General features: G+C 40.7%; 1 protein-coding gene across 4 annotated transcripts in view; it reads right to left on the bottom strand.

Moving 5' to 3' along the window:
* Positions 1 to 25,812, bottom strand: part of ITPR2 (inositol 1,4,5-trisphosphate receptor type 2) — a 268,236-nt gene that overhangs the window by 79,521 nt on the left and 162,903 nt on the right. For all 4 annotated transcript variants that reach the window (XM_056342122.1, XM_056342121.1, XM_056342124.1 and 1 more), the window contains 2 exons: positions 1,915 to 2,023; positions 60 to 247 (listed from right to left, as the gene is read on the bottom strand). In XM_056342122.1, coding sequence (XP_056198097.1) covers positions 60 to 247; positions 1,915 to 2,023 — 297 coding nt within the window. The remainder of the gene's footprint in view (positions 1 to 59; positions 248 to 1,914; positions 2,024 to 25,812) is intronic.

The raw sequence follows: 25,812 nt of genomic DNA on the forward strand, positions 1-25,812 counted from the left end.
TGTCTCCAGACTACATGCATTTGAAAATCAATATGTGAACAAGCAAATGAAATAAATACCTGTGTTTGTGTATTTCCACCTTCAAGCAACGCAATACCAAGCAAAATGCCTTCTGAGAAAATTCTGTCATTTTTGGTGTTTACTATAACATCTATGACTAGTTCTGATGCACCTTCTTTATCCAGAAGGCACTGAATATCAAACATGGTTACCCCAGACTTATCTGAGTCTTGTCCTGAAAATCCACCTGCAAATTAGACAAACAAATACCTTTCATTTTTGGTTCACTTATGTATATAAAAATGAATTTATTAGTAATAATAATTTGTCTCATGCACACAGTAGCAATGGGAATAAATTTAATTTAAAACTTCTGTTTCAAGCAAAATTTCCCTTGATACCAACAAGATTTTTGTGTGAAATGGCAATGTTGGGTTCTGAGAGTAAGAAATAAAACAAAACCCCAAACCATTGTTCTGTCTTGATATTGAGATAATAAAGAAGTTGGAAATTACACTGATTAGTCCACAAACCCCCTTTTTTAAGTCTACTCCTGCATATGCTGAACTATGTGTATGTTCAGTGCTCTGAGACCACTTTTAAATCTGCTTTTCAATCTCAGGCCTAATCTATACAAAGATTGTGTCCTGGTGAATTCACTCCGGTTACGGCTAAGTCTTTCAAGCTAAATGCTTTTGCCAATAGAACTCCTAGACCATTAACATCACAATGACTTTCTTTAGGAACAGAAACGTGAATTAATCCAAATTAAAGGTGTGGTTTTAAGGAATTTTGTTAAAACATATAGTTCATTAAATCAACCATCTTTTATTATCACAGATTATCATCTTTCCTGCTATACTTATGTTTATATAGATGTAACTGCATCTACTTAATTAGAAAAAATATAGTACTACTTTAATCACTCAGTACTGCTTTGATTAAACCAGTTAAAATGGTTCAGACTTTGTTCCTGATGAAGCCATACACACACACACATATATATACACACACAAACTTTCTAGAGACAGAACTAAAAAACCAGTAAATCTTTACTCTCCTGTGTGTCAGGGAGCAAAATTTGGTGTCCAGGATATTAAGACTGTAAACATTTCCAGTGTCTACACTGAACTAGTCAAGGAGGATCAGCTGGGTAATATTTGGAAATGTCCACAAATCTGGGCATGCCTTTAATATAGGCTGAAAATGCAATGACCTGGCTCTGTACCTAGCTTCTGTCTCATTTCCTATGACATACACTATTTTGGGTTTTCTTAGAAATCACTCTACAGTAATTTCCCGTGGCTTCTATAACAGGATCATACAAAAAGTTAGGTTATAAGGGACCTACACAGATCATCTACTGAAACTTTCTGCTTGTGGTAGTTAACAGCAGGTCCATCAGAGTCTGTCTGGTAAAGTTCTAACTACAACTCACACATTCTACAGCCCCCTGGGGAAATCTGTCCCACTGCCTAACCAGGATCTTCGTGAGAAGCTTTTCCTTGCATCTTATTTTTTTCATGTATCAATAAAGGATCTGGAATTTTTTAAAAAAATATTTAATTTCCAGAAACAGCAACATCTTTGTTCACATGTGTTGTGCTTTGCTGAATTTCTGGATGTGAATTTACCAGCAAATTAAAATGGTGTTACCAGTTGGACACACATTGAATGACTGGTTGGGGGGCATGGGGAAAGTCCCTACTTTGGTACCACCAAATGCACACCAGCCATCTGAGACAAGTGCATGCAACTTAAAAATAGGAAAAGTCTGATACTACCTCCCTTCTCACTGGTTAGAGAATGTATTTGATTTATTTACCAACTGAATCCCTGGAGCACTTCCAATGTGCCTATTAGAAAAATGGTGCTGCTAATTTTGTTCTCTTTAAATGATCTGTGTTGATTTACCTCCCACTTGTGCAGTTTTGCTGTAGCTGGCAGACAGAGGCCCAGTCATACCACTTCCATATTCTCCTTTAAAGTAGCGATATAGCAGTATTTTCCTTAAAGTGTTGCCCTTTAAGAGAAAGATAAAAATAGAAGAAATTAAGACTTCTGGCCAATTTCCTTTGTTTGAAAAGCAAGCTGTTTAACATAGATACATAATTTATTAGGTCTTTGCATTATAATTAGTAAGCATACAAATAGTAAAGTTGTCCAAAAACCAAACATCTAATGGTCTTACCCAACAAATCTCATGGGAAGAATTCTAGAATACTGTTGTATAAACTTTCTTTCAAGTTTATTTTAAACTTATTGATTGTAAATAAACTAACTCCACCTCAATAATTCTTATTGGCTATCTGTAAGATGTGTATATTGAAATAAATTTTACAGAGTCAATGCTGTGCAGTCAGTGTGTCTGTGCCCTACCCCACCATGGCAGCACTTTCTTCCTATTTTCTGAAGCTAAGTAGTATCACTCCCTTTTCTCTGATCTCAGATAATCCAGCTGATCACCTGAAAGAAGCCACATCACATGAAATATTAAAACAATGATATGACATTTGATAGAACAGCTTAAAACACATTCTCTGTATCTCCTTGTTCCTTTACTTCCAAAACCACAACCAGTCAAAATTTGCATGCAGCTCTCTGAAGATCTTCCCTTTCATTTTGCTTATGCTCTGCAACATAAGACATGTTGAATTAAGAGTCAGGAGGAGCAATTACTTGGCATTTTTATTTTGTCTTCAGTCTCTTGGGAACACCTGCAGTCAATACTTAGCTTTACAGAGGCAGGAGGTGGCACAACTGTAGGTGAATGCGTAACCTAAGATTTTATAAAGAAAAGAGTATGGCAAGGTCTCTGATGATTACCACAGAAGGGGTAAAATTGTTCATTTCAACAGCTTGCCAGTAAAATGGGATAACTTCTTCCTTACTTTTACTCACCTACTGGTTTTAATGAAAAATGGTTTTTACAAATATGTGCATCACAAGCATTCTCAGTACTTACCAGCTCACCAGCGCCTGCTCATTAGTGCAGCAGTCAACTTTTCAATTGAAACATCTCTGTGGCCACCACAGACAGCAAGCAGTGGGGAAGCAAGACCCAGACACACCTCAAGCAGCACTACCCATGCTCCCATTGTTAATTTAGCATTATTTCCAAGAGTAACCCCATGCCACAGTGGGGCTTCTCTGCTTCATGGACCTCAAAGCCAATGGGCTTGTCCACCTCAAACAAGTGCCAGAACGCAGTACTCGGTATGTGTAGCCTGGCAACATAGAACTACCATCCTTTCTTCCATTTTGATGTTTTAATTTGATAATAGTCTATACAGAGTTCCCTCAAACAGCCAAGAAAAGGACAAGGCCTACAGTAAAATATCAAAAGCTATAAATACAATGACTGCAAGAAAAATAAAAAGCATCACCTACACATCTGTGGTGCCAGGGAATTTATTAGGGTAGATTTTCCAGGTGAGCTTAAGCCAGTGTGCTCTAGACTACACAGGAAGACAAAGAACCAGAAGTCTCTGAGGACCGCACACAGAGACAGATTCCTCTTCAGCCTAGTTTGTGATGGGGTTTAACCCTGCATGCATGGACAAGGTACACTAACCAAGCTCATAACAGATTTTGAGATGGCGAAGGGAACCAGCTCTTCCTTCTCAACATCCTGTCTCTAGCTGCGAGCAACTCCAGTGTCTCAGAGGAAAGTGAACCTCATTTTCCTCATCTCCTGAAGAAGACATACATACTATTGAAGAGAAAAAAGTCCCCACCAGAATTGATAAAGATGTACTAAGAACCAGGATAGAGTCCTTTTTCAAACTCTCTCAGGCATATATAGCACAGAATCGTAAAATCGTATCACACAAATAGGATCATAGAGCAGAAACCCTTCCTAACTCCAGACTAGGACCTCATCCAGAATGGGCACTGCATTGAGACAAGATCTTTTAATCAGAAAGGCTGGCATTTGCCATACCACTTGATTAACACTCAGCCTGAGGCAACATCCTCAACCAGCAATCTATGCAGCCTGTTGATGACTAACAGAGCACCGTGGTAAATTATATAAACAGTCACAGTGCAGTCACGGGAAGAAACAGCAAAATCCATCTATATATAGTTAAGAACAATACCCGTGGTCACAAGCTTTGTTGTTCAATCAAAACAGCCTTTATTTTATCAGGAAGAATGTTTAAGACCATGAAATAGCACTTGACTAATGAACTAACTGAATGGTTTAGTGCTTGGGTCTTATCGGCTGGCAGCAAGTAAGTGTTAGCACAGCTCAGATCTTCCTGCCTCATTACCTTCAAAGTCACCAGGAGAGGCAGTGATATGAAGATGCTTCTCCAGCTGGCTACAGAAAGGGGAAACCTGCTCTACCCGTATCCAAACTAAGGCACAGACTTCACTTCTTGTCGCAAAGAGCAAGTCTTAATTATTAGGATTCCTGCTCTGTTTTAACTCCTTCTCTTAATCTCCCAGGAATGTAGACAACACTTAAGAGTTCTAAGTAGCCGAGGTGTTAAAAGTCCAGGACATCGTGTTTGAAAAGTAGGAAAGTGGTGGAACCTCTGCTTTGGCTCACAGTTGTGCCAAAAATGTGCCCTCAGGCTCAGCTCACGTAACTGTAAGCTCAGGATCTTCCTCCCCTTTGTGATGACCCTTAGCAGCCATACGACTTCCCTGAGTCTTGTGAAATTAGCTGCCATTGCACAGAGCAGAAGAGCCCAGCCGTATGAACTGGAGTTGAGAAATGCGCAAATGCTCATGCAATGTATCAGAAACACCGGTCACCTCCAGCATATAACTGTGTGAGGCACCAAGCTAGAAAATGCCAGAAAGACCCTGCTTCCAGAAGAAGTGCTGATCCCACTAGTGTAGGCGTCTGGGTACGCTTTTATGGGAATGGCAAAATACATTTTCAAGAACAGCCCCATCATATGGATGAGACAAACTGCTGCCAGGGCAAGTGAGACAGCCATGCCATTGATGTCCTTGTAAATGGTTTCCTAACATAGTACAGCCACAGAATTAATACTGCCGAAAAGCAAACGATCACAGCAGTAGCATGAATAAGCCAGTCTGCAGCAACTATTACTGACACTCATGTTACTGAAGCAGAGGCCAAAAATAAAAGCACGCTAGGCGGCACAGTGCTATCCTCCCTGACTAGGTTTCTACACATGGCAGAAGTCCCAACCTTCCAAGCTGAATCTCTCCCTTGCTGGCTACAATACGCTTTCTTTTATACCTCTTATTAGGGTATGGAAGTGGCATGTAAACATCACTCAGCTGACTGCAATCCTTCTATAATGGCTAGAACATTGTATAGCTTTGAAAAAAACACAATGAAACATAACAGTCTTATTGTTGCCCGTGAATACCACTGCATTGTCTCTAACAAAGGCTAGGATAAAGACTGAGGACACAAGAAAGCAACAACTGGTTATTGTTGTTGCAGTTTTAAATAGCTAGGGATTGACAGACAAAAGTTTCCAATAGGGAAAAAATTATTCCAATAGGAACATGTAGACACAAACAAATTACGTTTTCTCAGTCCATATTTCATTATACTAGTTGGTCTTTAAACTTGATTTAAATGATTTAATACAATGGTTTATTATTCACTTTCCTTCTCCGAGCCTGCAAAAGGCTGGTTCCGCATAAGGGTGGGGTGTTCCGTGTGGGTAAACAATGGCTGAGAGAGGTACGTAAGGCTTGTCATGGTTACTTATATCAGGACAAGCCCAACGTGTAACACTCCCCAAAATTATTTGTCCTATCTTACATATCCTTGAACACTTCTTAAGGAATTGCAATGATATTTATGATGTTCAGAAGGCTGAATGAGATGATGTGGTGATCTCTTCCATTTTCACTCTACGTTAAAATAATGAAATGCTCAGATTATCAGTGATAACACAGAAAAGGCAGCCACAGTCAACCAATATTTCTATGATATAGTGGATAATGTATTGAGTATATTTTAGTATTAGTCCAGGAGGATGCATGCAAATTAGGCTTGTTAAATCTTCAGATATGAATAACTTGCAACCAAGTCTAAAAGAGGAGCTGGCTGCGATCTCTGGTCTATTCATGCAGGTTTTCAGGAAGTTTGGAACAGATATAAAATCCCAGATAACTCTCTGGGAGAAATCTAATGTGAAATGATACTCTTAATAAAGTACATGGGAGTACTTTTTATACCTTTTACTGATACCAAACCCACTGCAGTGAGTTTGGTAACAATTCTGGGAAAAAGAAAGGAAGAGCTGATTTTGAGCTCCATTAACACAAAATTAAAGGAAGCTACTATAAACCAATAGCAGTTGTAATGTGTTGTAATAATTGCTTCAATATGCGTTTAAGAAAAACAGACCTCAAACTTCTGAAGATTATCTTCTGACTATGCTAATAATGAAAATACCATTCTGGTAGTTTGTTAAAACTGGTGGCGTGACACAATCCTGTCAGGCAAAACTCTTGATTAAGTAACACCACAAGGACAGTCATCAAATGGTTTAACTGCTACGTCACTGACAGAATTCAACATGCCATTTAAAGCAAGAAATCATAAATGAGTGCATGGGCTTCTAACGGGCAACCTCATACAGTATTTATTGTCTGCCTGATTTTTTTTCCGTGAAATAGAAGAACACAGAAAATAATTATTAATAGCATTTTAAAAGTGCACAAGTAGAAAAGGGGGTGAGGTCAAGTCACAAATAACAACCTAGGCATCGTTTATTAAACTGACTAGAAGCAAACAATATAAGCCTCATTATGTCCAGTTATAGATGTAATAATAATAAAAAGCAGAACACCAGAAAATGGAGGGCTCTGTTCTAGGAGGCCATGACTCTGGGGAAGAATGGAAGGTCTCAAGTGAAAAATCAGTGGAATGGTAACTCCCAAACGCACACAATTCTGGAAAGGATAACAGATCTATTATGCAGGATTCTATTAGGTAGGGCACTATCTTACTTCTCCACATGCAGGGGCACATTATCATAGGAATACTGCATCACAAGTTGGTGTCCACAATTCAAGAATGCTGACAAACTGGATTAGGTTTGGAGAAGCTCCACAAGAGTGATTAGAGAGTAAAAGATGCTGTCTCATCAGAAATTCAAGGCTTCCCATCTACTGAGCTTATCAGTCTAAACACGAACTACATGAACTCTGTTTCTGACTATCTACATGAGAAATCTGATAATGGATGACTCCAGTCTAGAAGATAAAGGTATAAGACACACTAGTGAGAAGCTGAAGACAGAGAAATTCAGCTAGAAAAGAGGTAAAGGCAGTTGTGTTACTCAGTTTGTGGGTTATGATTTTTTTTTTGTTGTTTTATATAACAGTAATGGCATTTAGCTATTGGAACAGCTTAAGAAGAGGTGTGATAGTCTCTGTTGCTGGCAGTTACTAAATCACAACTGCGTGGCTTCTCAGACAGAAACTATTTGAAGATCTTGTGGTCTACATTAGGAGAACAAGCTGGGTGACAGAAACATGTCATCTCACATAATCTACGAAGACATCATGCCACCTTTTCCTGTAGTAAATATAGATGAGGCTAGAAGCCTGGCTTTCTATGAAGGCGGTTAAAAATACACCTACTTCTACACATTTCTTCTCATCATTTATAAATGAAATTTCTATTCTGCTTGGTCTGAGTGTCTGCCTTAGGATGACTTTTTTTGTTGTTTTTCACCTATTTTCAAACTATTTTGTTTCCTTATTTCCCTTGGAATCAAAACACGGCAGGAGAAGTAGTTTTGTGCAAGTGGCTTCTGTGAAGATACCATGTATGGAAGTTTTCTAACCCTTTAAATTATGATTCAGCCTCGAAATGTAAGATGGTACAGACATTTTCTCATCTCCAAAATAGATCAGCTGAGGCATACAGCTACCATATGCAGTGTTGCACAAGCACTAGACTAGGAATAGAGTCCCAGAGTCTTGATTCCTACCGTGTCCACAAAGCGGAAAATTTCTGTCTTCTGCTTGCAAGCTGGGGGAGGTTGGTTGTTTTAGGGTGTTGGTTGTTGTTTGTTTGTTTTTATAGAGTGAGCTTTTTCCTGGTTTTGATCTTTTTGCAACAAGATGTTTTCATAGCCAACTGATAGTTGAAACGGATATATTTTTACCAATAAAATATGGCATCTAACAGCAGAGTTATTTGCACACTGGGATGTTCACTCACCCCAGGGAGAAAGCACTTTTAAACATGAGGTTGGGTCCAGCTGGTGTCCAGCTCTGCTTCCCCTAAAATCAATAGGAAATTTGCTAGCAACTTCAGGAGGAGAAGAAGCAGACATGTACTTTGCCTGGCAAAAGTTTTTATACAACTCTAGAAAGAAAAAAACCCCAAAATATGCACCAGACTTCATGACACAGTTCTCCTAGGAGAGCAGAACTGGCCACCCACACCTCTCAGCTGTCTCTCATTAGGCAGACACCCCACATTTCAAATGTGCCATTGTTCAATCCTACACAAATCTGGTATTAATCCCACGTGTCTTAATACAAATTGCCTACATCACAAATGCTAACTGACAAACCTGAGGCTGTAACCTAGTGCAGAGGTTCATTAACAGGTTCAGATAAAATGAAGGACCACAAACAACCCTTCTCTAAACTCAAACTACACTGGTTTTAAAAGCAGTTAATTTTTTGGCAGTCTTTTAATTCTTCTTTCCTTTGCAGTTCCAGGTTCCATAGAAAGCTGGAAGCTTAAGTAGCAAAATATTGCAAAATATATGCTATTGCCAGTCTATTTTCAATAGAGATAGTGAAAAGAATACTGGACTCGTTGCAAGAAAACCAGTTTTTGCCTGGTAACTGTCCAATTTTGCACCCTGAAGAAACTCAGGAAAGTGTCTTATTAAAAGAAAGGTGGGTTGTGGGTTTTTTGGCAGTATCTCTAAAAGTCTCCACTATGATGCATCAGGAAAGAAAACCTGTTTGGATTAGTGAAAACCTTAGCATTGGGGCATTCTGACTTAGACTGAGAAGCAGACAGTTTTAAAATACAGTTTGATTTTGCATATTATAAAAATTTTACCATTGGCCCATAAAATATTACTAGCTTTCAAATGTCCTTTTTTTTTTTTTTTGATCCAAATGTAAGATCTATATATGTATTTAAACAGGTGCATATATAGAACAGGTCTTTGTTGTGGGCAAGTATTATTGTTAATATCTGTCACTTCTCCTGTTGCTCATTTGGTTACGTTGTTTCCATCAGTAGTCATAAATTGTGCACTTATAAAACAGATCATGTTTGCACCTGTGTAATTAATCCTTCCTTTGCAACTTTCTCTAGCACAAGATAAAGCATTGAGATGCTCAATAACCCAAGTTCTTCACCACTGAAAGAAAACAATGCAAGATTTGAACACGATTGTTCAGAAGCATTTATGACTGCACCATCAGCAACATACTGTAGAAAAAGACCAGAACTGAAAAGCATAATTTTCAACAACTAAAATTATCCAACTCTTATGCTGCAGGGGGTAAACTTTCAAAGCAACGCAAAGGGAGTTATGCACACAAATCCTATTATTTGTTACAGGATTTCTGTGTGGAACTCCTCATGCTCTACAAGAACAATTTACCTCTAAGTGTCCTAACGCGAGTATTTACCAAAACAGACACTTAATTTCCAGATGCATACTTATGAGTGCTACTGTGCTTTGACATTTTAAGAGCAATTTGAAACAGGTAGCTTAGGGAAAAATAATAGAAGTGGCCAAACAGTATTTTCATTACATTATTCTGTTTCACTGTTTTGCTATTACGTTGAACTTCAAAGCCAAAGCATTACCGATACCCGATTTACTAGGTAAGGTATGCACTGCAGATGCACTGCCTGTCCTATTTTGCATGAGATATGCTAGGATCATCACTTGGTGGCTCAGGATTTGCAAAGTGGCTGAGGAGCCACTTCTATATTTCAGTTTTCACCTGCTCATTTTTACCCACCACCAGCTCCAATGATTTCACGACTTCATCCTTGTCTGTTAGTAAATATTGATGAAGACATTTCAGAAATTCAGAATTTGTTCTAAGGCATTCCAGGTACTCATGTCACTGCTTACGTCTGAAGAAACCTATGCATTTTCCAAATCAGGTTATCAGGATTATTTTGCAATCCAGGTTACCGGGCCTCTGGAAATTTTTCAGTGGATTTGACATGAGTTTTGGGTTGTATTAATACCAAATGAGTACTTCATGGTTTGGGTTTTTACTGTGGAAATGTCATTAAGCTGTGACCTGTGCCATCTTCTCCATTATATAGCAATACTCCCAGTAAATACTAATTGCTCAGCTAGAACTACCCTGTATGTTTATATTATTAAAAAAAAAAAGATCGCATCATTAAAGAAAGTATTTCTCAGCATTTATTACCTTGCAAAATAATCACGGGAAATGTGCCTTGTCTCAAAACAATCCTGAGACCTCATCAAAACTATTTTTCCTCTAATGCCACTCATTTCTGCCTGAATGCTACTACATCCAGTACGCGTAACTGCCAGATTCTGTCCTCCCATGATTTGCAGATGTGCTTTTGACAATGATCTGCAACCCCATCTACAGCGCCCTGAGAACTAGCCTGAGAGAATGACCAGCACACCTGATGCTTCTGAGGAACACCCCTTGCAATCTTAGATGAAATCAGACACCAAATTATTGCTGATTTATAGAATCATACAATAATGGAATGGTTTGGGTTGGAAGGGACCTTAAAGATCATCTAGTTCCAACCCCACTGCCATGGACAGAGACACCTACCACTAGACCAGGTTGCTCACAGCCCCATCCAGCCTGGCCTTGAACACTTCCAGGGACGGGGTATCCACAGCTTCTCTGGGCAACCTGTTCCAGTTCCTCATCGCCCTCACAGTAAAGAATTTCTACCTAATATCTAATCTAAATCTACCCTCTTTCAGCTTAAAGCCATTACCCCTTGTCCTATCCCTACATACCCTTGTAAAAAGTCCCTCTGCAGCTTTTCTGCAGGTCCCCTTCAGGCACTGGAAGGCTGCTATAACGTCTCCCTGGAGCCTTCTCCAGGCTGAACAACCCCGACTCTCTCAGCCTGTCTTCACCAGAGGGGTGCTCCAGCCCTCTGGTCATCTTCATGGCCCTCCTGTGGACACGCTCCAACAGGTCCACATCCTTCTCATGTTGAGGGCCCAGAGCATAATGCAGCACTGCAGGTGGGGTCTCACCAGAGCGGAGTAGAGGGGGAGAACCACCTCCCTTGGCCAGCTGGCCATGCTTCTTGTGATGCAGCCCAGGATTCGGTTGGCTTTCTGGGCTGCAACCACACATTGTTGGTCCATGTTGATCTTCTCATCCACCAGGACCCCCAAGTCTTTCTTCTCAGGGATGCTCTCAATTTCTTGGACTTCAGGCATTAAGGAGAAAAACAAATGTTTGTGTGTGTGTGTGTTGTTGTCTACCTTCAAGTATACTTGCCTTTCTACGTGCTTAAAGACTGTACAAAATCAGGCCTTAAAGAACTTAAAAGGACAGACCTGAATTTACTTTAAATTTGCGACAAGCCAACATACAAAGCTGGGCCAAGTGAGTTCACACTCCTACAGTCTGGCACAGACTGTGGATACTGCAAAGGAAAACATGCTAAAACATGTTTAAGCAGCTCCTACCCATGCAGCGAAGCGCGAGTGGCTAAAGGAAGCCAACCTTGCGGCAGTTCAGAGCAGCAGCAATATTTAAACTGCTAGTGTTATCAATGGTATATAGGAATATAGTCTTAGCATCTACCTTGCTGGAAAATGAATGCACGTCAGCTTGAAAGGATGGCCTGGATGGGGTCAAGATACAGCATGAGATGTCCTAAGTGCTAACTGCAGCGAGAAGCAGATTCTCCCTCCGGTCTATGCTGCACAGCATGGCAAAGAAAACAAAGCAACTTCCTCCATTTCTAAGCAGAGGAGAACAAATGCCAGCTGGAGTAAAACTGCACTGTTTTCACTATATCTACGAAATTAGGAGGCATTTCAGACTAACAGAAGAGTAAAGTTAGACAACACTACAAATTTAGCACTTAAGTCTTTATTAGCTACCCATTTTGACAGGGATAATTTGAAAGTATTTGTAATTTATGTTCCCACATTTTAAAAGGTAGTAGTTTGAATAATTTTCCAGTAAGCTTAATTGGGAATTTTCCATTAATGCCAGCTCTCCCATTAATGCCAGCTCTCCCGATTGTATTATCCTTTTCATGATAGCTGGCACTTTAAGTTCAGCACCTAGAGTTACGTGCTTGTATGAAAATTCCAGTTCACATTAAAAAAAAAAAATAGTCCAAAACAAAAACGTGCACCCCTCACATAATTTCTAGCGTTCCTGGTCCCAGGAATAGTACTTGGAAATGTGAAATCTGTGTGGCCAGAGCCAGAAGGGCAGAAAAACAAACAAACAAAAAAACCCCTAAATATCTTGTTGGGGTTTTGATCATTAAGAAATTAAACCAAAGCAGTTTCATAATTTTCAGGAGCCTGACTCATGACTTTGATTGTCAGAGGTAGCAAATATCAAGTAAATATTAAGCAAATTTCTCCAGCATACTTGTTGATGCTCTGTGCTAAGAGAAGCTCAGATCCTTGCTACTGACTTGCAAGGATGTAGCTGCTGACACTTGGCTATCATGGAATCATATAGGTTGGAAAAAACCTTTAAGATCATCAAGTCCAACCATTAACCCAGCACTGCCAAGTCCACCACTAAACCACGTCCCTAAGCACCACATCTACACGTCTTTTAAATACCTCCAGGGATGGTGATTTCACCACCTCCCCAGGCAGCCTGTTCCAATGCTTGGCCACCCTTTCAGTGAAGAAATTCTTCCTAATGTCCAATCTAAACCTCCCCTGGCACAACTTGAAGATGTCTTGAAGATGTTTCCTCTTGTTCTATCACTTGTTATCTGGGAGAAGAGACCAACACCTACCTGTCTACAACCTCCTTTCAGGTAGTTATAGAGCAGTAAGATCCCCCCAAGCCGCCTCCTCTCTAAGCTAAACAACTCTGATTCCCTCAGCTGCTCCTCACAAAACTTACTATTCTCTAGACCCTTCACCAGCTTCACTGCCTTTCTTTGGACATGCTCTGGCACCTCTATGTCCCTCTTGAAGTGAGGGGCCCAAAACTGAACACAGTATTCGAGGTGCAGCCTCACTATGGCTGAGTACAGGGGGACAATCACTCCCCTCACCCTGCTGGCCATGCTGTTTCTGACACAAGCCAGAATGCTGGTGGCTTCTTGGCCACCTGGGCACACTGCTGGATTATGTTCAGCCGGCTGTCAGCCAGCACCCCCAGGTCCTTTTCTGCCAGGCACCTTCCCAGCCGCTCTTCCCCAGGCCTGTAGCATTGTGTGGGGCTGTTGTGACCCAAGTGCAGGACCCGGCACTTCTCCTCGTTGAGCCTCATACAACTGTCCTCAGCCCATCAATCCAGCCTGTCCAGATCCCTCTGCACAATCTTCCTACCCTCAAGCAGATCAACACTCCCCCAACTCAACGTCACCTGCAAACTTACTGAGGGTGCACTTGATCCCTTTGTCATCGATAAAGGTATTACATAGGGCTGGCCCCAACACTGAGCCCTGGGGAACACCACTTGTGACCAGCTGCCAGCTGGAGGTAACTCCATTCACCACCACTCTTCAGGTTCGGCTGTCCAGCCAGGTTTTTACCCAGCATAGAATATGCCCGTCCAAGCCATGAGCAACCAGTTCTGCTCCTCTTCATCCCATTCTTCCAGCTCAGGGGGGTGAGTACCCAGAGGGCAGCTAGTCTTACTATTAAAGACTGAGGCAAAGACGGCATTAAATGCCTCAGCCTTTCCCTCACCCTTTGTGGCAATGTTCCCCCCACATCCAATAAAGGATGCAGATCATCCTTGGCCCTCCTTTTGTTTCTAATGTATTTGTAAAAATGTTTTTTTTGTCATCTTTTATAGCACTGGCCAGCCTGAGTTCTAGCTGGGCTTTTACTTTTCTAATCTTCTCCCTACATAACCTTGAGACATCCTTATAGTCCTCCAGAGTTGTCTGCTCCCTCTTCCAAAGGTGGTAAACTCTCCTTTTTTTGCGTTCCAGCCACAGCTTTCCATTCAGCCAGGCTGGTCTTCTTCTCCGCTGGCTTCTCTTTCAGCACGAGGATGGCATGCACCTTGGCACCTTTAAGACTCCCATCTTGAAGAATATCCAGCCTTCCCGGACCCCTGGGCCCTTCAGGACAGCCTCTCAAGGGAATCTGTTGACCAGTTTCCTAAACAGGCCAAAGTTGGCCCTCCAGAAGTATAAGGCAGCGGTTCTGCTGACCCCACTATTTACTTCACCAAGAACTGAAAACTCTACCATCTTTGCAATCTATCATTGCTAAGTGCTGCATCTTCTCTTCCTTAAACAGCAAATCAGCACATCCACTGCCAGCAACGGAGCCCAAGAAGTAACTAAGAATTAATGGGCAATCCAGGATTACAAGGTAAGGCCACACTAGAAGGAAATGATCCCTTGATAAAGTATGAGAAATGGGTAATCTTACAACTAAAATAATGTTATTGAAGATCTGACTCTGCTTCTGTGCTGGCAAAGGCTGTGCTGCCATGTGGGAGCTGGGCTCTAGGATAACCTGAGCCCTGAATTCCTCATGAGGCTGGAAAAAAGGCATTTGGCAGGTTTATTCCCCAGGAAGGAGGTCTTGGTTCAGACCCTACGTTAGGCCAAGCTACCTCAACTCCCACTAATGCCAATAATAAGTGAGCAGGCTAAGCATCTATCCAGGCTCATTCAGGGTATATCCTGCCTTTTACCTACTGATTCACAAAACTGCAGTGACTTGGTGTTGGAGGTGGTCTTTCCTGGCACATCTGAAGTTTTTATAACAGAGCATCTCTTCCAAACGATGACAGACATTCTGATTTTTGAAGACAACTTTGACTTGGAAAAACCTCTGTTTTCAAAGCAGTTCTCAATCTTCCCTTTTAAATTAGAGGCCAATATCAGCTTTCTACTCTTGGAGTCTAAGATTTCATCAGCTCAAACAAATAAACCTATTAACGCTCTTTGAAGAGTGCCATGGAAACAATTCTGACTTTGCATAACACTGCAGCAGAAGTTTCATAAACTGTTTCTATTAGATAAAGTTGCTGAATGAAACTGAAACATTGTTAAGACAGTAAAATTTTGTTTTTAATAACTTTCAGCAGTATATTAGCTGTCATGCCAGAGCTCAATAGCTTCTTAGCTGTTGTCTTATTTCAGCAGCAATGTGCTAAGCTTCATAAGATCAGGAAAAAGTTCTCTTCTAGGTTGAACAGAAAAAAACACACTAAAAACCAAAACAAATTGAAGCCACTCTAGAACCGGTTGAAAGAATGACCAAAATTTGCTTGAAATTAAATCAGCTATTCAAAGGTAGAGACAAGGGGGAGACGAAGACACATTTTCATGAGGCTGTCTCAATTCCCACTACTAAAGACAGATTCATGTTTATACAAAATTTAACATGCAAGCTGCTCACCCATAATATTAAATTGCCCCTTTATAGTTAATATTTGCTAAAATTGCTGAGTTATTTATGTCACGGATAAGACTGCTGCGCATGTGCAGTAGCTGTTTCATCATAATATATTTTAGGATACATTTATTATAAAGCTGTTGCCATTATAATGCCTAAATTTCTATTGCTTCCAAGGAGAAATATATTATCACTAAAATGTTCCTACATGCACAGCATGTAGCTATGGAAATACAATGTCATACACTTCTTTAGAGCTGTTAAGTACAGCATAGATTGATGGCAAGCCTGCAGAAAACCTGCTCTGGACGGTCCTGTAACTGGCTGCCATTTTTTCTACTGTATTTCAAGAGTACTGATATCCCCACTAATGACATCTCTATGAGAAATGCCATGCAACATCCCAACATTAGGGCTCCGTGGCATTATGAAACATTAGGGCTCCATGGTATTATGAAAACAAAGATGAACTTTACAGTTCCAACAACTAAAAACCAGACTATATGCATGTCAGCCAGTCGGTGCTTTGAATGAATACAAAATAAAACCCACCAACAGTCTTAGGGGCTCCATAATTCACAGCGCAAGCTATTCTGACTCTTAGTAAAATCCTCTGTTCTGAATGCAGCTGCACTTAGTTAGCATATCTCCATGAAAAGCTTTTTAAAAGGTTGCATAGGGCGGAAAATAGTACAGACAAAGTTGGTGACCTAAGTTAGATCAATGGCAGAGTTTCATCTGAAGTTCCATGTTTACTACAGGTTGCCATCTCCTAGAAGTCTCAGAGAAGTGCTGAAAGCACACAAAGGTGTAGAAATACTGTGGTATTAAAGATTGAGATTGCTCGTCTTGGAAAAGAGATAAAAGATCTGACAACATTACAGAAAAGTATGAATGGGCAGGAGATGGGGAGGTCAGGAATTCCCGTTTCCCTTCCCACCCAAGAAAAGGCCTTCAGTGGAATGTAAAGATGGTCAATGAAAAAGTGATAAAGAAATACTTTTAACCCACACATAATTAGATGGCAGAACTCAATACACTGGGTAGTCACCAAGGCCAAGAATTCACCAAGACTCTAAGAGGATTTGGGAATTTATATAGACAACAAGCAAAACCAGTTACAATAGCAAATGTTAAAAAAACAACTATGGGAAAGAAGACAAAATCTCATGCTTTAGGGGCCACAGATTTATGATCTTACTGTTAAGGATTATCCCAAGACTTCAGGAAGAATAGAAAACTTCAACTCTGCCTGCAGTGGGGGATTCTTAGACCTTCTGAAGTATCTGGTGATGGCCACACAAAGAGACAGCACTCTTAATCCCCTGGTCTGATCCTCTTTGGCAATCCGCATGCATTTGAAAGAGAACATGAAGTGTACCAAGTCTATTTGTACTGGATCCAAAAATCTGTGCAGCGCCATGCAGATTTGAGAGAAACATTGCTTTTATGAAATCTCCGATGAGGGGGACACCCAGAGTGGAGCACTACAGTGACCCAAAACATCATCTGGAACCCTATATTCAACAGGCAAAAAGCAGGATTGCCGTAACAATAGAATGAATGCATCACCAAAATCCTAAGATGAAAAAGGTCTGCATTTCATCTATCTGTCTTCATCTTTGCTTAGCAAAATACTACTGGTTTATATAAAAATTATGGCAGGTAGAAACAGTAGCTTTTAAACAAAAGGAAGCTTCTTAGAGAGAAGCTCTAGGCTCCCTTCTTCAGCAAGAATTCTGCTGGTGTTAACCTGGGTACACACGGTCACTTGCTCAGTCAGGTAACTCTCCAAACTTGTCCTTCTGCAACCCACAGATGACTTTTCTGTTCTTGTACTAACAAAATCCAAATACCTCATCCTCTAAGACACTAAAGAATGCATGGCAGAGACAGCCACAGCATCAGACTTCTCATTTCTGATGACAGCCTATGAACACCAGATCCCTCATTTAGCCCTAAATAAGACTGCCCAGAATGTCACCATTATTTAGGTCCTTTGATTAATTACAACTTTGCAATGACTTTGTTACATAAATTGGTTTCCTATACATATTAAGAGCCTTTCTGTCTCCCTGTGAGTCCACTTGATGATGAAATGACTTTTTGACTGCTGAGGAGTAAGTGTCACACAGACGTCTCTGCCTACATACTTAATGTCCTTCTCTGGCCTAAAATTCACTATACGTAGAAACAAGTATTAGTATTCTAGCTGTGGCACCCAGAGCTGCTGAGACTCGGCCAAAAGCTTGATAGATTTATGTAGTGCAGAAGGGATGATGTAGAAGATCAGGAAAGGATCTGGATTTTGTCTCTCCTCCTTTGCTGTCTTCCATCTTTTTTTCTTAATTCTTGTCCCCTCTGAATTTCCCTTTTTCCTCCCTGTCCCCTGGCTGTAGCAATGACACATTACAATACATGTGACACTTGATTTGTAGCTTCTCCCCCTCAGTAACTCTGGTAATCATGCCTCCTTGTTTGGTAAAACAGTTCTGAAGGAGACTGGAAAAGGGCAAGCAAGCATTTAGGAAAGAAGCATCTGGTTAAAAGTTGAGCCCATTCCTCCTCCTCCACACTCAAATCACTAACCTGAACACTCAAAAGAAACACATCAGATGATTCCACATAGCAAAAGCACTGGAACTGACAGAACAAACCAAGATGAAGCAAAAATATGTCCAAAAAAGGACAGGACAAGCTTAAGATGGAGGTAGACTGACAGGTGAGAAAAGTTCCAAGCACAGCACTCAGTTTTGCAGAGAATTCTTTTCAAGCTTTGGTTATATGCAGGCAAGTACCTCAGACAACAGCAAAAAAATCATTACAGATTAGAACAGAAACCAATCTTCAGTGAACATGCATTCCGCAAATCAACAAGAAGATGGGGAAGGAAGGAGGATAATCTTTGGAGTCTAACCCTGGAGTACCCTCAACTAAAGAGAAATCAAAGGAAACTGTTTATACTCAGTATCTAACAGAGGACTTAGATGAAATCGTGCTATGGTAAACTTCACATTAGGATGATTCTTCAGTGCTAAAGTAGAAACTTTAATTTGGAATTTCATTGCTGCCAAGCCCTTAATATTTTCAGCACAAGACTTACATTTAATTTGAATAGGTCTGGGCAACAGATGTATTTACAGTGGGAAAAGCTTTTGTATTGCTTTTCACGAGCAGAATACAGAAGCTCAAATGGCTAATTAAATATGAAATTCTATAAAGCAAACAAAAAAAAGTTAGAGCCAGTGTCTTTTTAAAATACCTGATGTTTAAGGCAGACTAAATTGAGTCAGTATCTGGGAATGTGCGTGCTCTGACCTGTGTGAAAAGGCAGCCTGGGGTACCGTGTACAGGCAAGACAGTTACCATGGATACCTCACTGCTTTAGGTGTAAAAGCTTAACATTACAAACAACTTTGCAGCATTAGGCTACTGGCCTCATAAAAACACTGCAAAATAACAATGAATAGGGAGATAACCATCATGATCTGTTTCTTGACATATGAATATAAATCTAGTATCATAAAGTAAAAGACAAAAGCAGGATCGAGAGGAAAAGGCCAGATCTTGCACACATTTATTTACAGTCCCCTCCTGAAAGATGCTGTGGTCCTCGGCTCGCACTGATGATAATGAGACTTGCAGGTAGGCAGCTTGTCTCGCAATATTGTCCTCCTGCCTAAAGTTTTACCTAAATTAGGACTCCAGACTTGAGCCAACACAACAGAGGCAGAAGGAGATGCAGCCAGAGTTAAAAATAACTCTACTATTGATTACAAAAAGCTTTCCCTTTAAAGTTTGCATTTAACAGCATAAGTTAACTCTGTAAGTATCTACCACAGGGTTTATGGTACGACGCATGCTCACTACGTTAAAGGACAGCCATTTCACACGTATTCACTGTATTCCTACATCCTTCAAAGATCACTGGGTCATTGTGAGTAGATGCTAAATGTGCCTTCAGTAGTTGACAGATAAATGCCACAGATTTCTTAGCTGGACAAGCATGGCTTCACAACTGCAAGCCCATCTCTTGGCCTAAGTACCACTCCACCTGGCAGCCAGTCGCTCTTAACAGAAAATCTGCTTCATACCACTGTGTCTAATAGTGGCAAAGGACCCCTGTCCACCAAACCATCTGATCTATTGATCCACCAGTCAACTATTTTTCAGACAGTGAATGCATCTGTGTCTTCCTTCACCTAGAGCAAAGGTTCACAGGAAATCACTTGAGACACTTTCTCCTGCTTTTGGTATCAAATTATACACAAAAGAAGTTCAGGTGCAGATGAGGCTAGTGTTACATTTCAGGGGATGAAAAAATGCATCTCAAGGAGATTTATGGTAATATAAACTATTCCACAACTATGAGCTCAAATGGATCAAATGCAGTGCTCATAGCTGGCTCATATCACTAATTAAGATGCTTTTACAACAAGATTACAGATGTATTTATTGCAAAGCTGTAATGGTCAAACCCTTTCATAAAGCATGGCTAAACAACAGCATACTGGAAGAACTGCTATTTACAAGCTAAGAAGTAAGCAGAGAAGTTGGAGCTGATCTCAGTTGCAGCTAGGTGTGCCTGTCAGGTGCTTTCTGCTTGTGAGATTCAGTTGAATACAGATGTGCACGTTTCATAATCAAATAACATGTATTCCTCCAACTTCTCTGCAGACCTATCTAACAGAGGAAAGTGGACTCCTTCAATGTTTTGTCACATGTTTTTGGCAGTGGGTGAGTTTCTAGACACTGTAAAAAATTTTGCGCTGAAGGCACCCCAAGTTTTTGCTAGCACAGAACTTTCAGCCTTCGCGGCACACAATGTACAAATGCAAAAGGGGCACAAGCAAAACCTAAACTCTCTTAATCCAAATGACTACTGCCCTAGATCTGTGCCACAAGAGACCACTATTTTAATAACACTCTTTCTTTGTGCCCATAATTACAAGAATGAATAATATAGATCACATAAATGCCAAAGTAACTGATTCTATCTGCAAATGAAGTAGGCAGATTTGAAAGTAACACAGTGCCAAGGGCCCACTTAGCTTATTTGAGAGCAGTGTGGGTGCTTAGGTCCCCACGCAGTTAAGAGTTATTGGCAAAAAATAATCCTTAGTTTTGATCTAAGCTCTCTCCATCAACCTTTGTACTACAACTACCTTAGTTTTCTAACACCGAGGAGCAGGTGCAATGACAGAGAAACCTCTAAACCAGTAAAGACCAGTTGCCTGGTGGGCCAGGGTGGAAAACTTCCTGCTTGTTATGCCTGATCCTTTTATGCTGCTCAGTTAACACAAAGGAGGGGGATCTTGACACAGTGAACACTCAGCAAGCAATGCTAGCAGCAAGGGTGCGAGGACTGTATGGCTGGAGCGATCCCGTCATGGCTCTAATACCATTAGAAATCTTTTCACTGGCTTTAATGGGATTTGGATCAGGCGCAAAGGAAGCCTACCTTACATTTCTCTGATCTGTTGCTCCTATCAGCACAGCAAAACAATCGAATCCCAAGTTTGCGTGTCTGCACTCCACAAAGGACACAAACCCCCTCCAAATCCACACACAAGCAACCTCAATAAGTCAATTTGATTCTTAATATACTAATGAGACAAATTAGTAAAACAGGTAAGAAAAGTAAGTAAAGGATTATATATAAAAAATTAACTTGGTATTTTCCCCTCTAACAATGTTCCTGGGTATTCTAAGCAAACAACCATCCAAAAAAAGCCTGCAGGTGGCTAGAGCTATAATTATATTAATCTTAGCATCCAAATAAAGGGAAATGAGGTACTGAAAATGCACGTTAAAAGCCTCACATGTAACAGAAGCTATGCTGCACATCCAAAACCATTGCTAACACTTTAAGAGTTGTAAGAAGCACCATCTGATTTTTCTGGACTCTGCCTGTGCTACAGTTAAACATCAAGGAGAGTATTTTAAAAATATTTCATTGTGTGCAATGTTGGTTGAGGTTTGCTGCTATTCCTTGCCCTTCTAATGAAGAGATTAGGTAGATTTACAGCAAGACATAAACTCCTTGGTGTTTTCCTAGAGAAAGAATCCCACTCCTCATTTAAAAGCTGCTAGCCTTTGCTGTAGGTGGTAATTATTGCTGTGGTTTCTGTCTGGCAACACAGAGCACTGGCACATGCAATCCCCACGCTGTCTGGAAACAGCATTACATCAAACCATCCAAGCTAGTGGCTTACACAACCAGCCACAGCCCTTTGAAAATCTGTCAGCTCCAGTGATTTGCAATGTGCACTTTTGCTTCTCAGACATCACCTTCATCACGTTTATCACACAGGTATTTGGCTCCTTTAAAAATAAAATTTGGAAGCACTGATCTTTAACCTGACTTAAAATCTTACAAAGAAAAAAAATCTACATACCAAACAGCAAACAACTGCTTGATTTTAACACCAAATCTGAACTCGGTTCATGAGAGCCTGTGGATGCAACCATGCAACACTATGGAGAGAAGAAATCTCAGAGAACACAAATCAAGACAGCACCAGAAAAGGAAGCTGCACAATACTGCTATAGAAATTAGTTAATGAGTTAATTTGGAGCTAGCCTAGGGATCCCTAATGCAGGACAGCACTGCATACTGTTAAACAGGCACACCCCACAGTTAAATCTAAGAGCAATGGATCAGGTTCTTAATTAAATGCAGTTCTGCTGGGATCCCTGCATCAAAATTAAACATCACTGAGAAATCTCAAATCAAATACAGCATTCAACTTGATGTCTCCAGCTGTCAGGCAGCCATGTCATATTATGTGAAGACCCATGAGTAAGTATTTTCTCCTAAAATCAGTGGGACCAGGCGTCAAGAAGGGAACTGCTCAGCTCAGAACAGCTGTATCTGCCCCTGCATCATAGCTGTGTCTTAAGTATGCAATAGCCTAAGCCACAGAATCACCGCATTTTCTACACAATTTGAAAACAAACACGTTGTACTTTAACAAGAAACGCTGTAACTATGTCCTTGGAGGATTGTTGTTCTGTACCAAAGAATTATTTCCCTTCCCTCTCCTCCCCTCCCCCACTTCCCTCCCCTATGAATTAGTAAATGAATTTCTGCCACAAACCCTCAAACCATATTCTTCCCAATCAAAGAGTAAAACGATACCCAAGAGAGCAAGGCAGCACAGAACCAGTGAGATCCTGCAGACAGCTAGACTGGATGGAAAGCTCCTGCCACTGCCACACACAGATGGGCACACATGCTCAGAAAGCCTATGGGGGTAAAACAGGACAATACCAGAAAGAGGATTACATCCAAACGACACTGCTGGAAAATGTTCTCCTGGAACCGGACAGCTGAATCATCTGTGACCAGACCAGAAAAGGATGATACACGACAAAAGACAGTACATGTAATTTAATAAGCGAGCACAGAATTTTGTTTTGATTTTCTGACCCTGCACTACAAGTTTGGGAACAATTCCTTGAGGGTAGGGTCCATATTATGGGAGAATCCAGCATATGCATTTATGGGCAAATATATTACAATCTGCATACATTTTCAGGGGAAATGAAGCCTGCAGTTTTGCTCAGGGTCTGCACTTCAGTGTTTTAGCAAATGGGGGATGTAATGTGTGCTGTGAACTCAGACAGAATACAGATCCAAGAAGATGGGATTCTTATAATGTTTTTTGTAAGATGCACTGCTACAGGGCCTAAATAAAAAGCCTTTCAAAAAGTCATTGCACATAGCACGAGAATAAAGTGCTAGTCCCAGCAGTAGCCGCACAGCCGGTATCCACATTGTACAACAATCACACAGCTCAAATCGTGACTATGAAAGGACAGCCCAAGCAGCAGGTGGGATGGAGGGATGGCAGGGGAGTCCATACCCCAGCACCTCTCTCTCCAATCTGTCTGTTCATCAGTCATGACACATGGGCTGTTCCCCTGCAAGAAACATCCAGAGAAACAGAGAAGCTAGAAATACGGGTCCCAGGCAGGGGAAGCAGCTGGCAGGCATCTGTAATTGAATTCCAGGAGGACTTGGCCTATTTTTAAAACTCTCTCTAGGTTGGCTTCTTTTTTTTGTTATTTAAAAAAAAACCACAGGTGAACATTTCCAAAACTTGACACAGTTTTAAAGTTTCATTATGTACATCTATCCAGTTCCAGCACTGTATGAAAATCATACGATAGCAGCAATGCACAAGCAACCAGAACCAGATTCTAAAACTCTGCACCAGCGAGAGCGAAAAGGAATCTATTTTATCTTTAATTGTATATTGTAAGGATAAAGAACTTTTGTTTTGAAGTGCAAACACAAAACTCTCTTCTACTGTATTTATACCCTAGAAGGACACTGGCTTTCCACCAACTCCAAAATAAAACAAATTTCATTGTTATTATTTATGTGCTGTGCTACAGCAGTATCTAGTAACTCACAGCTCTGAGGGCACATTGATACCCAAGGAACGAAGACCTACAAAAACTATCAAAATGTGAAGATTTTCATTATGTTCTTTCCATAAGTACCATCTGAACAATGTGTTTTCATTCGTCCAGTCTAACATCATACCAAGTCACCAGCAGAGCTAACCCGGACTTCTGACTTGCTCTCATTCAGAAGCGATCTGACCTGCTCAAGCTGTATTTAGAGCTTCCCACATCTTTAGAGCTCCTTCATCTCCCGTAATGCCTGTTAGATGGTAACTGGAGTCCTGATACTCTCTCACCACAGCTTGGGAGAAGAATGGTCTTTTATTCTGAGAGGGAGCATGTTGTTAATCTCCAGCTGTCAAGACCTCTGATTCTGCTTACCTGCTTGGGCACTGCCTCTGCTCACGAGAGGCTGGGTCTGGGGCCACTTCCTTACCCTTCCTTGCATGGTTTAGAGATGGATGGTGAAAGGACCCTAAAACCAGCTTGTAACGGCTAATATGAAGTGGGAGAAACCAAAGACTGCCAAAGCTGCACAGTGGAAAAGTTCTCATTTCTCTCACAGCACAGTCCAGTCTGAGCTATACTCATTTATTTTCTGAGATGCTGCAGCAAGTTAAATTCTCTGATGATAATGAGCAGCCACCGACTGCATCACCAACTCATTAAATCAACTCAGTATCCACTCGTTAGCAAACACATTTATAGACTCTGGATTTAAGACTTGCTGGCTAGCAGAAATGTAGCATATGATATTTGTTGGGGTATAATTTGTATTATTTTTGTTCTGATTTGTGTAAAATGATCCTTATGTAGCTGCAGCATGCCTCCCTCTGCCTTTTGATAGTGCTAGATTATACACAAAAACTGTTACTTTTAAAAAATAGAAGATAAAGCCAGGGATCATTTTTCAGCACTTTGCAAGACACTGTTACATAACCACACATTGCAATGTATATTTAAACATCAGTATGTTAACTGCGTATATAGAGATGAAGTGAAAGAACACAGGAAGAGAAATAGAAAAGAAGAGAAAACCTCTGAGTACCAGGAAAAAACCCCAGCATTTTGTGATGCTTACTAATAAAGAAAAGCAACTCCAACAATAACTTCTTCTTGGAAATATAGTAAATACAGGATAATAGAATGTGTATCATATAAAGTGATACTATTTGCTGAATATTCCCCAAATGCACAACCAGTATACCTGATGTTATCAAACAACGTTGGATTTTGTTGCAAGCAACAGCTTTATAACGGGCTATTTTCTTACTAGAGTGGTGGCAGGGGAAATGTTTAAGAAGAAAATGTTTTGACTGCCATGCAATCAGACTGCCTGTAAACAATATATTCAGGCCCTTCGAAAGCAGAGATTTAATACAGGTTAAAATTTCTGAGGGTTTGGTTTCTTTGCAGCTCCTGGGCAGCAATATTATTCTTTTCAAGGGCAAGACAATGAACGGTAGCTTCCGCCAGAGGAGGAACGATGAAATTTCAAAATGTATTTTGGAGAAAAGATGGGGTGAGCGTTGCAGGGTGGGGATGGAGGAATTGCTTCTCTTTCAGCTCCTGTTATGTCAATTTGTTCCTCAGGTGCTTATTAATAAAACCCACTGCTTAAAATTTTAGCTGCCCCAGTTGCTCCACTTTTGGGTTTGGGTTTTTTTTTTTTTCTGCTGGCAGTCACAGGACCTTCTTTTTGCAGAGAACTGAATAAAAGGCAAGGGGCTCACAGCAAGAACACGCGCAGCTTCACAGAGACACCCCTGTGTAAGGCCACTAGGGAGTGTCACCTACAAAATAATTTATGGCAAGTCCTAACGGGCCACCTGCACGCACCGAGTTCAGAGTCTGCAAACCAAACCAG

Source organism: Falco biarmicus, chromosome 5, assembly GCF_023638135.1.
Source record: "Falco biarmicus isolate bFalBia1 chromosome 5, bFalBia1.pri, whole genome shotgun sequence".
Classification (NCBI taxonomy): Eukaryota; Metazoa; Chordata; class Aves; order Falconiformes; family Falconidae; genus Falco; species Falco biarmicus.